The 14,472-nt window shown below is 48.5% G+C and overlaps 1 protein-coding gene across 1 annotated transcript in view; it reads left to right on the top strand.

The window, feature by feature from the left end:
• The window catches only part of TIAM2 (T cell lymphoma invasion and metastasis 2), a 312,305-nt gene that overhangs the window by 19,841 nt on the left and 277,992 nt on the right, over nucleotides 1-14,472 (top strand). Inside the window, exon 3 of the mRNA XM_030198390.1 lies at nucleotides 13,703-14,147. Within this exon, the coding sequence (XP_030054250.1) occupies nucleotides 13,703-14,147 (445 nt within the window). The remainder of the gene's footprint in view (nucleotides 1-13,702; nucleotides 14,148-14,472) is intronic.

The raw sequence follows: 14,472 nt of genomic DNA, 5'->3' as shown, positions 1-14,472 counted from the left end.
ATGGCTTGTCTTCCTCTTTCTGTGACTTCTAGTAGTTTATGAAGCTAACCTCTTTTTCTTTAGCTTTTCAGCTATTCTTTTGAAAACTATAGCAGCCTCCTTTTTCTCTTATGTTTCACTTTTACCTTATGCCATTTTCTTCTTTTGATATTGCTCAAGTACTGAATTCTCAGGGGGGGGGGGGGGTTCACGTGTATTTTCATCAGTTTTTTTCCCCGGGTGTACTTCACATTTTGGTAAACCTTTCTGAAGACTAGCAGCCCTTTTCCCCATTATTATGGATTTATCAGATTGTTTTCTTCCTTTTGAAGGTGTTTTCCCTTGATTACTCATTTCCTGAGTCTCCAGCTTATTTGTGTCTATCAAACTGCTTTCTGGATTCTGTCAACGGAAATCTAAATCCTCTGATTTTCTCTTGCTAATCTTGAATGCTAATCTTTTTGCCTTTTTTTTCCCAGCCACTTCATGGAGAAACATAGAGCATGTTAGTTTTCTTTTCCTCTTACTTTTATTTACCTTTCTGGCATAAAGATTTGTTTCCATTTACTACTACTACTTATCATTTCTATAGCGCTACTAGACGTACATACAGTGGGGGAAATAAGTATTTGATCCCTTGCTGATTTTGTAAGTTTGCCCACTGACAAAGACATGAGCAGCCCATAATTGAAGGGTAGGTTATTGGTAACAGTGAGAGATAGCACATCACAAATTAAATCCGGAAAATCACATTGTGGAAAGTATATGAATTTTATTGCATTCTGCAGAGGGAAATAAGTATTTAATCCCTCTGGCAAACAAGACCTAATACTTGGTGGCAAAACCCTTGTTGGCAAGCACAGCGGTCAGACGTCTTCTGTAGTTGATGATGAGGTTTGCACACATGTCAGGAGGAATTTTGGTCCACTCCTCTTTGCAGATCATCTCTAAATCATTAAGAGTTCTGGGCTGTCGCTTGGCAACTCGCATCTTCAGCTCCCTCCATAAGTTTTCAATGGGATTAAGGTCTGGTGACTGGCTAGGCCACTCCATGACCCTAATGTGCTTCTTCCTGAGCCACTCCTTTGTTGCCTTGGCTGTATGTTTTGGGTCATTGTCGTGCTGGAAGACCCAGCCACGACCCATTTTTAAGGCCCTGGCGGAGGGAAGGAGGTTGTCACTCAGAATTGTACGGTACATGGCCCCATCCATTCTCCCATTGATGCGGTGAAGTAGTCCTGTGCCCTTAGCAGAGAAACACCCCCAAAACATAACATTTCCACCTCCATGCTTGACAGTGGGGACGGTGTTCTTTGGGTCATAGGCAGCATTTCTCTTCCTCCAAACACGGCGAGTTGAGTTCATGCCAAAGAGCTCAATTTTTGTCTCATCTGACCACAGCACCTTCTCCCAATCACTCTCGGCATCATCCAGGTGTTCACTGGCAAACTTCAGACGGGCCGTCACATGTGCCTTCCGGAGCAGGGGGACCTTGCGGGCACTGCAGGATTGCAATCCGTTATGTCGTAATGTGTTACCAATGGTTTTCGTGGTGATCATTGACAAGTTCCCCCCTTGTAGTTGTAGGCTGATTTCTAACCTTCCTCATGATCAAGGATACCCCACGAGGTGAGATTTTGCGTGGAGCCCCAGATCTTTGTCGATTGACAGTCATTTTGTACTTCTTCCATTTTCTTACTATGGCACCAACAGTTGTCTCCTTCTCGCCCAGCGTCTTACTGATGGTTTTGTAGCCCATTCCAGCCTTGTGCAGGTGTATGATCTTGTCCCTGACATCCTTAGACAGCTCCTTGCTCTTGGCCATTTTGTAGAGGTTAGAGTCTGACTGATTCACTGAGTCTGTGGACAGGTGTCTTTCATACAGGTGACCATTGCCGACAGCTGTCTGTCATTCAGGTAACGAGTTGATTTGGAGCATCTACCTGGTCTGTAGGGGCCAGATCTCTTACTGGTTGGTGGGGGATCAAATACTTATTTCCCTCTGCAGAATGCAAATAAATTCATATACTTTCCACAATGTGATTTTCCGGATTTAATTTGTGATGTGCTATCTCTCACTGTTACCAATAACCTACCCTTCAATTATGGGCTGCTCATGTCTTTGTCAGTGGGCAAACTTACAAAATCAGCAAGGGATCAAATACTTATTTCCCCCACTGTAGCTCTTTTCAGTTTAGCCCATTGTTCTCTCCCTAAGCTTTGCTTCTGTCAGCAGGTCTGACATTAGGGGAGGGCAAACAGGGCAACTACCCTGGGCCACAGAGCTTCAGGGGGCCTCGTGGTCCAGGTATCTCTTACCCTTCTCCTCACCTTGGACTGTCTGCTCCTTCTTTCCCCTCACTTTCCTGGTGTTTTTTAAAAATTATTTTCTCTTCTCAGAGGAGCCCCAGTGTGGAAGTCATTCTCAGAAGCTGCAAACCTTTTCCTGTGCCATGATCTGCCTCCCCCCCCCCCCCCCCCCCCCGATGCAACTTCCTGCAGCAGCCACAGGCAGCTTGTGAGAATGGCTGCTGTGCCGGGGGCCTTCCTGAGAAGAGAAAATGATTTTTAAAGCGTTATCTGTCTAGTGGCCATTCATTTCTCCTCCTGTCTTACTTCTCAACCCCACACTCTCACTCCTCATTGATTTCACATTCACCACTAGCTCCCTCTTTTATCTCCTCTCCTCCTGCCTCCTCTCTAGATCCAGCATCTCTTCCTTTCTCTCCCCTCCCCTATCCAATTACTTTGGGCATCCCCCCTCTGTCTCCCTAGTCTCTCTCCTTTCTCTCCCCTCCCCTATCCAATTACATTGGGCATCCCCCTCTCTGTCTCCCTAGTCCCTTTACACTCATATCTAGCATTATCTCTCTGTCTCTTTAGACCCCTGACCCTCTGTCTAGCATCCCGAACCTGTCTGTCTCCCTAGTCCCCCCCCCCCTCACACAGGTGGTCCAACATCTCTCTCCATGTGCAGCACCCCCTATTTCTTTCCTCCCCCATGTGACTCAACATCACCCCTCTTCTCCTCCCTCTGATATCATCTCCCCCCCCCCCCACCATGTAGTCCGTCATCACCCCTCTCTCGTTCCCCTCTCCAGCTCCAGAGTCTGATCTCTCAGGCCTTGAGTGTGTTAGCACCTTCCTCCCTCCCTCCTTGCAGCACCTCCCACTACAGGTCTTGATTAACCTTTATGCAGGCAGCAGACCTGAGAAGATTCAGCTGTCTGCCCAGTTGCTGATTATGTGGTTATGTAATCTCTTGTTTGCATGTTGAGCTTTCCTGTTTTAGCGAAAGGTGTTCTTTTCTTAAAATTAGTTTTTAGTGTATACCACTTAGACCTGCAGACAAGACAATGCAGTATATCAATCACAGTAAACGATAAATAGCAGAGCAGCCAGAGAAGACACTATATGGGAAAATGCACTGCTGGGCTCACCACACAACCGCTTTTGGGCGGTAACCCCGTTGATCATCCCACGTTGGTAAGTGCGTGCGCAAAAATGGCGCTAATGGACATGTGCGCTCGCGTTGACTTTTGATCATCAAAGTCTGAGAACTGTAGAACACTCCGATGCATCCTGCCTGCACAGAAAGTGTACATCAGAAGGGCGGGATGCGTCAGAGGGTTCTACGGCTCTTAGGGCCAAAAGAGTTTCATGCAGTGGGCTTGGCCTTTCATTTTCACATGCAGTTTCTGCTTCAGTTGTATGCATTGACATCTCAGCCTTCTGCCTGCATAAAGGTAAAGGAATAGGGAAATAAGAAGACAATCGGTTTACAAAAACCGCGATAAGGGAAAGGGAAATGGGGCTTGATATACTGCCTTTCTGAGGTTTTTGCAACTACGTTCAAAGCGGTTTACATATATTCAGGTACTTATTTTGTACCAGGGGCAATGGAGGGTTAAATGACTTGCCTGGAGTCACAAGGAGCTGCAGTGGGAATTGAACTCAGTTCCCCAGGATCAAAGTCCACTGCACTAACCACTAGGCTACTCCAGAAGAAACTAGACCTTATTGAAGAACCCCCCCCCCCCCCAGTTTTTAATGGGTTGTTTCAAAGCTCCTGGGACTTACAAACAAGTGCCTGACATAGCCATGTTTCGCTAGAAGTACAGGCTGCATCAGGGGCAATAGAAACTTGTGGCAGTAAGCATAAGAACAAATCAGTAAAAATCCAATATGAATTTGTAAATTCATGAAAGTTGAAAACATATATATATATATATATATTTAAAAAGCATCTAGATAAAAAGCAAATAAATATTTAATACAATCCATACATAATTAGAACAATATAATTAAAAATGTGCAGCAGCACTTAAAACAATAAAACACATGCACAGAAGAATAAAGCCATAAATACACAGAGGATGGCTAACCCAGCTGGTGCTATCCTAAAAACTCCACCAATGCTGATCACTGCCAAAAAAGATAAGATATCATTAAGCCAAACATCTAAAACTAATAATATTATCACTCCACACAGCTGCAAGAATGGGAGATCAAAACAAACAAAGGTATATTTGCTGACTCACACGTGTGTCTTCCTGGGTCCAATTGAAAAAGTAGCAAACTAGCTGTGACGGCCTACATTATGTGTTGGATCCATGTGAATATGTATGAATTATTGTTAAAAAACAAAAGAAATTGAGGACAAAGATTCAAAGATTTTTCAGTTTCAGTTTTAACCCCACAGAATGTGCTCCGTTGCTGTCACCAAGATCTCAAAAATTTAAAAAATGAGTTTAAACAGCTTAAAAGGAGTTCGTGGTAATGGATTCAGCTTAAAAAACCACTGGGAAGAATAAATGCAAAAAAATAGCCAGTTATGTTTAACCATGTTTATTAATATCAGACATGAAAAAATAACATGGCAGCAAACTACACAATATGCAACAGAAATACCACAAGACTCCCCCCCCCCCCCCCCCCCCAAACATGGATCCAGCCCTTGACCAGTTAAATAGCACTTAGCCGGCTAAGCACTAATATTCAGCAAACGTTAGCTGATTATCTCCGCTGAATATTAGTGCATAGTGGCTAATTGGCTATCTCTTGCTATATAGCTGGCTATCCTCAGATATTCAAACCCTGGTAAACTAAGTTTAGCAGCCAAATCAGACTGCTTAAATAGCAGTTCCGTTTTTGTCTGCTTTAAACTTACCCGGCCAGCATTGATTGTTGACTTAGCCGGTTAAGTTTGAACAGGCCAAAAAAAAAAATCTGAATATTCAGTGCCGGTCACCGGAAAGGGTCCTCATTAAGGGGCCCTTTTACAAAGGCATGCCAAAAAGTGGCCTGCGGTTGTGCGGGCGTGTGTGTTGGATGCACGTTGGACCATTTCTCCACCGCGTCTGGAAAAAAAAGGGGGGGTTGTGCTGGGAAACGGACATGCGGCAAAAATAAAACCAATGTGTGTCTATTTATGGCCTGAGCCCTTAATGGTACTCATTTTTATTTACATTTTGCTCACACCTTTTTCAGTAGTAGTTCAAGGTGAGGTGCATTCAGGTACACTGGCTATTTCTCTGTCCCAGGAGGGCTCACAATGTAAGTTTGTACCTGAGGCAATGGAGAGTTATAGAAATGATAAATAGTAGTAGTAGTAGTAGTAATAGAGTTAAGTGACTTGCCCAAGATCACAAGGAGCAGCAGTAGGATTTGAACTGGCTACTTCTGGATTGCAAGACCGGTGCTCTAATCACTAGGCCACTCCTCCACTCCACTCCACTCCACTCCACTCCATTGACTTAGTGGTAAGGGCCCAATGTGTTACCCACACAGTAATCGTCCAGCTCGTGCCAATTGCCGATTCCTGCCGGGAATTCCCCCTTGGTAGAATATAGAGAATTATTTTCTACCGCTGGTTTTCGGTGCACGCCAAATTCGGAATTACTGCCAGGCGCAAGTGCTAGCCGGGTGGTGATTCGGATTTTATGCACGCTGCATGCACGTAAGCCCTTATGCTCCTAAATATCCACAGTCAGTGCTGATCACGGCACTTAGCCTGCCTGCCACGGGCTGAATATCCATCTTATTATCTGCTTTCAGTGTTAAACCATCCAGGAGAGATAATTCTTCAGGAATGGAATTCTCAGTATGGTTTAGCCAAAGTAGTTTTGTTTTATCTTTATTGAGTTTGAAACCATGTTCAGCATTCTGTGCCTCAATTCTATTTACACATAAAGAAATCTCATGAAGAACTGAAGTCAAGTTATTCTCAGTTGGTATTAGCAAAAACATATCATCAGCATAAGAAAAACATTTAGCATCAAGGGAAGAAAAGCAATAACAAAATGAAGTCATATATAAATTAAATAACGTCAAAGAGAGTGGAGAGCCCTGAGGGACCTGCAAGGTGGTTTCCAATCAACTGATAAATTATTAGTCATTTCCATATCATCAAGCTGATCAATCCTTAGACTGGTGGGTTGTGTCCATCTACCAGCAGGTGGAGATAGAGAGCAAACTTTTGCCTCCCTATATGTGGTCATGTGCTGCCGGAAACTCCCCAGTATGTTCTCTATCTCAGCAGGTGGTGGTCACACACAGCAGCAGCTCTGGCTAGGCCTCCAAGCCTAATTTTTAGGTTTTGTTGAGTGCCTGGGGTTGAGGGCTCTTTTGAGCAAGTGCAAACCTGGTGGTGCCAGGTCCCTCCTTTTCTCCCCCCTCCCGCTGGCTCCGTTAAAAAAAAAAATAAAAAATTTTTGAACGTCCTTAAAGGCGTTTATTTCGACGTTTATTTAAGCGTCTATTGCAGCTATTCACTGGGACACCAGGTCGTTACAACTTGGAGCGGACAGCAGGTAATTTTTACCTTTTTATAGCGGGCAGGGGGTTCCCCGATTCTTCTCCTCGTGGCATATGGCGTCGGAGGGCGAGGGCGCAAAGGGTCGCTCCCCGGGTCGCTTGAGCGCTTCTAGAGGGGATGCGGGGGTCTTCAAGCCTGATTCGCCCTTGTTGGGTGACAGTTTCGTGACCGATGAATGTCCCGGTCCTTCCTCCGGCGTGGTGGTTTTTCCCGCCATAAACGCCCATCCCCCGCTCCTCGCCTCCGCCATCTTGGCCGGCCACGCGGCTCGGACGGCTTCTTCTTGGGCCGCCCTTGAGGTTGGAGACATTAATGCCATGAACGCCCTTAATTTGGGCGACGGCACAGAAGCGGCTAAAGTTAAGAGCCGTTCTTCCCGTGCGGCTCCTTCGCGGAGTTTCGCGCCGGACGCCATTTTGGATGCGCAGCATGTCTCTCCCCCGCTATTGCGAGCGCCGGTTGAGGGTGCGTCTAGGGCTGTTGCCCAGGCTGCGGAAGTGCACAGTCTGGGGGGTTTCTCCCCCGAGTTTGTTTTGCTGCTGCATCAGGCCTTCCTCATGCACAACGCTGCCCCTGCTCCCTCGTCTGGTAAAGAGGTTGAGGTTCCCAGAGGTAAACGCCCTCGGGTTGATTCCCAGGCCTTGGAGGAATTTGTCTCCTCCGATGTAGATGAGGGCAGCGTGTCTGAGGTCTCCCAACGGTCCTTTGCGGATTCCTTGGAGGAGACGGATCCCCGCTCGGATGGAGCGGATGACCCCTCTGCAGCGCGGCTTTTTAGCCCAGAGGATTTGCCCAACCTGTTGTTACAGGCCATGGACACTTTGAAGATTTCCTCTCCGGAGGACGTCTCTCCCTCAGCCCCTGTTGGCTCTGCCATTATGCTGGGGACGAAGCGCCCGCCTAGAACCTTCCACGTGCATGATGCCATGCACACCTTAATTTCGGCTCAATGGGATGTCCCAGAAGCGAGCCTTAAAGTGGCTAGGGCTATGTCCCGCCTCTATCCTTTGGCTGTGAGTGAACGTGAGGCCTATCTGTGGCCTACCGTGGATTCTTTAATCACTGCGGTGACTAAGAAAACGGCGTTGCCGGTGGAAGGTGGCACGGCCCTAAAGGACGCCCAAGACAGAAGATTGGAGGCGGCCTTAAGGTCGTCCTTTGAGGCGGCTGCTTTAAGTTTGCAGGCCTCAGTTTGCGGCTCCTATGTGGCCAGGGCGTGCCTGACTATGGTGCAGCGGGCTTTCCCCTCGGATCATTCCTTGAGGGCTGATTGGCCGGCCCTGGAATCGGGCTTAGCCTATTTGGCAGACTTGCTGTATGATGTCTTGAGGGCCTCAGCGAAAGGCATGGCTCAGACAATCTCTGCGCGGCGGTGGCTTTGGCTGAAACATTGGTCTGCTGACCACGCCTCTAAATCCCGCCTGGCTAGGTTGCCTTTTAAAGGCAAGCTGCTCTTTGGGGTCGAGCTGGACAAAATCGTGACCGATCTCGGCACGTCTAAGGGCAAGAAATTACCAGAGGTCAGGGCTCGGGCTAGTACTCGTCCCGGTACCTCCAGAGGACGGTTGCAGGAAGCCCGTCGGTACCGCCCGGGCAAGTCGGGTTCCTCTGCCCCCTCTTCCTTCAAGAGGAATTTCTCCCCCAAGCAGCATTCCTTTCGCAGAGACCGCCGTCCCGGAGGTGCTCCCTCCGGTCCTCCCCCAGGGTCTCGTACCCAATGACGGGGTCTTGGTCCACGCCCCAGTGCAGATTGGAGGACGGCTGTCCTCGTTTCTGGGCGAGTGGACCACAATAACTTCAGACGCGTGGGTGTTGGAAGTCATCAGAGACGGCTACAAACTAGAGTTCTGCCGACCCTTAAAAGACGGGTTTGTACTCTCTCCCTGCAAGTCTCCGGTCAAAGCTGTGGCAGTGCAGCAGACCTTGGACAATCTGATCCGCCTGGGCGCGGTCGTTCCGGTGCCAGAAAGTCAGCTTGGCAAGGGACGTTACTCCATTTACTTTGTGGTACCAAAGAAAGGAGGTTCTGTCCGGCCTATCCTCGACCTCAAAGGGGTCAATCGGGCCTTGAAAGTGCGGCACTTTCGCATGGAGACTCTCCGCTCTGTTATAGCGGCAGTGAAGGCAGGAGAGTTCCTGGCATCCTTGGACATCAAGGAAGCGTACCTGCATATTCCCATCTGGCCTCCTCATCAACGCTTTCTGCGTTTTGCAGTCCTGGGACGACACTTCCAGTTCAGAGCCCTCCCTTTCGGGTTGGCTACTGCTCCGCGGACCTTTTCCAAAGTAATGGTGGTCATCGCGGCCTTCCTACGAAAGGAAGGGGTACAAGTCCATCCTTATCTGGACGACTGGTTGATCCGAGCCCCCTCTTATGCAGAGTGCGGCAGAGCTGTGGACCGGGTAGTTGCTCTTTTGAGCTCCCTGGGATGGATCATCAACTGGGAGAAGAGCCAGCTGCACCCGACTCAGTCCCTGGAGTACCTGGGAGTTCGATTCGACACCCAAGTGGGCAGAGTGTTCCTGCCAGACAATCGGATTGTCAAACTTCAGGCTCAGGTGGACCAGTTCCTAGTAGCCTCTCCCCTTCGGGCTTGGGACTATGTGCAGCTGTTGGGCTCTATGACGGCCACGATGGAAGTTGTGCCCTGGGCCAGGGCTCATATGAGACCACTTCAACACTCTTTGCTGCAGCGCTGGACTCCGATGTCGGAGGATTATGCTGTGCGCCTTCCCTTGGACCCAGCAGTGCGCAAGGCGCTGAGCTGGTGGATGCAGACAGACAAGTTGTCTGCGGGAATGCCTCTGGTGACCCCAGAGTGGATTGTCGTCACGACGGACGCCTCGTTGTCGGGCTGGGGAGCCCACTGCTTGGGAAGGACAGCGCAGGGGCTCTGGTCTCCTGCAGAGGCAAAGTGTTCTATCAACCTCCTGGAACTCAGAGCCATTCGGTTGGCGCTTTTGGAGTTCATCCCGGTACTGGTGTTGAAGCCTGTACGGGTCCTGTCGGACAATGCCACGGCTGTGGCCTATGTCAACCGCCAGGGAGGTACCAAGAGCGCCCCTCTAGCCAAGGAGGCTATGAATTTTTGCCAGTGGGCGGAAGCGAACCTGGAGCAGCTTTCAGCGGCCCACATTGCCGGAGTCATGAATGTCAAGGCGGACTTTCTCAGTCGCCATACCTTGGAGCCCGGAGAGTGGCAGCTATCTGCTCAGGCGTTCTTGGACATCACGAAGCGCTGGGGCCAGCCGAGCCTAGATCTGATGGCGTCATCGGCCAATTGCCAAGTGCCGCGCTTTTTCAGCAGAGGACGGGACCCTCTATCCCTGGGAGTAGATGCTCTTCTCCAACAGTGGCCGACACAAGAGCTTCTCTATGTGTTCCCACCCTGGCCCATGTTGGGCAGGGTGCTAGACCGGGTGGCAAAGCATCCCGGCAGGGTAATCCTGGTGGGTCCGGATTGGCCCAGGCGTCCCTGGTATGCGGACTTGATCAGGCTCTCAGTCGACGATCCTCTGCGGCTGCCAGTGGAGCAGGGCCTGTTACATCAGGGTCCCGTGGTGATGGAGGATCCCTCCCCCTTTGATCTTACGGCCTGGCTATTGAGCGGCAGCGTCTGAGGAAGAAGGGCTTCTCAGACAAGGTCATCGCCACTATGCTGAGAGCGAGGAAGCGCTCTACTTCTACTGCTTACGCCAGGGTTTGGCGTATCTTTGCAGCGTGGTGTGAAGCAGGCTCACTTTCTCCCTTCACTGCTCCAATTTCTTCAGTGTTGGCGTTCCTGCAAGAAGGTCTGGAGAAAGGCCTGTCGCTCAGTTCCCTTAAAGTCCAGGTAGCGGCTCTGGCTTGCTTCAGGGGCCGCCTGAAGGGTGCTTCTCTGGCTTCGCAGCCAGATGTGGTGCGCTTTCTCAAGGGAGTTAATCACCTGCGCCCTCCTCTGCACTCAGTGGTGCCTGCGTGGAATCTCAACCTGGTACTAAGAGCATTGCAGAAGCCGCCTTTTGAACCCTTGTCGAGGGCATCTCTGAAAGACCTGACGTTGAAAGCAGTCTTTTTGGTGGCTATCACTTCAGCCAGAAGAGTTTCCGAGCTCCAGGCGCTCTCCTGTCGAGAGCCTTTTCTGCAGTTCACTGAGGCAGGAGTGACTATTCGCACAGTGCCTTCCTTCCTGCCCAAGATTGTTTCTCGCTTCCATGTGAATCAGCAGCTCTGTCTCCCTTCCCTACGAAAGTAGGGAGGACTACCCAGAGGAGTACTCTGCTCTTAAATATCTGGATGTGAGACGAGTCATCATCAGATACTTGGAAGTGACCAATGATTTCCGGAAATCGGATCATCTGTTTGTCCTGTTTGCAGGTCCTCGTAAGGGTCTGCAGGCTGCTAAGCCTACAGTGGCAAGATGGGTCAAGGAAGCCATTGCAGCGGCTTATGTGGCCGCGGGGAAGGTGCCGCCTATCCAGCTGAAGGCTCACTCCACGAGAGCTCAGGCGGCCTCGATGGCAGAGGCCGGATCCGTCTCCTTGGAAGAGATATGCAAGGCGGCAACTTGGGCTTCGGCTCATACATTCTCCAAGTATTACCGTTTGACTGTGGCTGCACGGGCGGAGGCCCGGTTTGGAGCTTCAGTGTTGAGGTCAGGGATTTCAATGTCCCGCCCTGGGTGAGTACTGCTTCGGTACATCCCACCAGTCTATGGATTGATCAGCTTGATGATATGGAAGGTAAAATTATGTATAATCATACCTGATAATTTTCTTTCCATTAATCATAGCTGATCAATCCATAGCCCCTCCCAGATATCTGTACTGTTTTTATTCTGGTTGCATTTCAGGTTCAAGTTTAGTCTTCAGTTACTTCAGAAAGACTTCGTGTTCAAGTTTTTTCACTTGGATTCTTCAAGAGTTAAGACGAGTTTGTGTTACAGTGAGCTGCTGCATTCCTCTCCCCTCCGTTTTACGGGGCTGGATTGAGACTTAAAATTCTGCCGGCACTCCCTCCCGCTTCGTGCGGCTGTAGGGCAGCTTTGTACCCCTCCCGCTTCGGCGGTGTTAGGGTCAGTCAGCTCCTCCCGCGGTTGCGGTTGCAGGATAAGCCAGATCCCCCCGCATCGGCGGGTGTGGTGTCCCTCCCCCGCTCCGCGGGGATGAGCTGGACGGATTCCCCTCCCCCACTTGTGTGGGGATGAGCTGGGTTAATTCCCCTCCCCCGTTTCGGCGGTGGTGAGCTGGGCAGAGTGTCCCTTCGTGGGTGTAATTCTCTAAGTGCTGAGTCCTGCGGATGGAGCTTTGATATCGACATACTGAGGAGTTTCCGGCAGCACATGACCACATATAGGGAGGCAAAAGTTTGCTCTCTATCTCCACCTGCTGGTAGATGGACACAACCCACCAGTCTATGGATTGATCAGCTATGATTAATGGAAAGAAAATTATCAGGTATGATTATATATAATTTTACCTTAACCCTATAATATCTATCAGTCAAAAATTCATCCAATTTAATAATTTACCCGCAATGCCTAAAGAGCTTAGTTTGTATAACAGAATATTGTAATGTACGATATCAAAGCAGTTGTGAGTTCGAACTGCAAAAGAACCTCTGCCTTGCCGTGGGCAATCAATGTCTTAGATTCTGACATGGTATGGATGGACAGGATGGACAGACTGGATAGGCCATATGCCCCCCCCCCCCCCCCCCCCCCCCCGTTATTCAAAAGTATTTAACTGGCCAGGATCGGCACCTGGCCGGTTAAATGCCCCATAACCAGCTAACCGGTGATATTCAGCGGGTGAAAACCAGCTATGTCTTGCTGAATATCACCAGTTAGTGGATAGCGGATAGCCAGTTATATCGACTGACATAACCGGCTATCAGCCATATTTTCAGCCCCACTTTAGCAGCTATATTTGGCCGCTTGAATACGTGGGATATTTTTGTCCGGTTAGAAGATAACTGGCTAAGTCTGAATATCAACATAGCTGGTTAGCTTCTAACCAGCCAAAAATAAACTGGATATTCAATGCTGGTCACTAGAAACGGCCCGGCATTGAATATTTGGATTTAGCGGTCTGAATATTGACCATATTGTCTTCATCTGGCAACATTTTTCTGTGTTTCTAAGTAATAGCTGATAGAACCGAGTTAGTTTTATGAAAGGACCTAAAGCCAAACTACAAGGGGTGTAAGCAATTAAAATTTACTAAAAAATCTAATAGTAGTTCAGCAACATTAGCTTCTAGTAGCTTGACAAGTAAAGGGATACTCACAACAGGTCTATAACTCACTGGTTAATTTGAATCCAAATTTATGTTCTTAACAGTTGGTGTTAGAATGATACCACTTAATGTGGATGGAAAATGACCAGATTGTAAGAAGTCATTCTGAAAAAGAGAACACCATTTTAGTATTTGATTTGGGGAGGGGTCTGCTGATAGGTATGCTGGTACTTGTCCAATAAACAAACAGATTTGGTCAATTTCTTTAATAGAGATATTTAACTTTAGAAACTGTGTAATAGGTGGAAATGTCTGACTATTTGCCTGGCACTGACCTCAGGCTCACTGGTCTGTACTAACTCATGCCTATTTGGTATAAATGAAGGTGTGTTACATTCAGGTATACTTGGTATTTTCCTGCCCCCCATAGTCTAATTTTTTCCTGAGGCAGTGCAGGATTAATTGTTTTACAGAGAGTCACAAAGTGCATGGGTGGGATTTGAACTGTAGCTTCCCTGGTTCTCAGTCTGCTGCTCTAACCACTAAGTCACTCCTCCATCTAAACTGTGGTGTATGTAATTTCATGACTTCTTTTCTTTGTAATGGGTTTAAAAGTGAATTTTTTCATTCAGCATAAAAGTGAATGCTTAAATGCACTCAACTCATAGAATGCCTCTTTGTGATTTGTAGTCCGCGCAGGAGCTGAGAGGTAAAGATACAAGTGATTACTTCGACAGCAGGATCGACAGTCTCACGGGAGACACTAGCTCCCCTCCGCAGCTTTCTAGTCTACTGTGGTCATCTGGCTCTGGTCCTATTGTGCCCCAGAGGAGCGAGTCCGCCAATGGTGTCAGCAGCGATGCATTCCGGCAGAACATCTATGAAAATTTCATGCGGGAGCTGGATATGGATAAGACGAACGTGGACAACGTGGCCACCTCAGTGGAGATGGAGGACTCGATCAGCGACTCGCTGAGCTCCCTGGAACAGCTGGATCTCCTCTACGAGAAGGAGCAGGGCGTGGTGCGCAAAGCAGGGTGGCTGTTCTTCAAGCCTCTCATCACCCTACAGAAAGAGAAGAAACTTGAATTGGTTGCACGTAGGAAGTGGAAGCAGTACTGGGTTACACTGAAAGGTAAATCTTACATTTAATCAAATGCTCCCAGTTGAAATGATGAGTACTGATATGCATTCACTTAAGACTAGATTCAGTAAATAGTGCCCAGATTTCAATTCTGAAAAAAATGCATGCTAAGTAGTTTTCTATAAACAGTGCTCCGAGTTGGGCGCCGTTTATAGAATAGCGTGAAGCGCCGGGATCCACCCTTAACTTTGGGCGGGAAGATTTATACCAACTGAAACCTGGTGTAAATCCTCACGCGTAAGTTAGCCGCAGATCCCACTAATTCTATAATTCTGCGAGTATCTTTAGTGAACGCCCTTGACCTGCACATGCCCCT

Source organism: Microcaecilia unicolor, chromosome 3 (assembly GCF_901765095.1).
Source record: "Microcaecilia unicolor chromosome 3, aMicUni1.1, whole genome shotgun sequence".
Classification (NCBI taxonomy): Eukaryota; Metazoa; Chordata; class Amphibia; order Gymnophiona; family Siphonopidae; genus Microcaecilia; species Microcaecilia unicolor.
The sequence above is the reverse complement of the archived record's forward strand: the minus strand, read 5'-3'. Positions and strand labels throughout refer to the sequence as shown.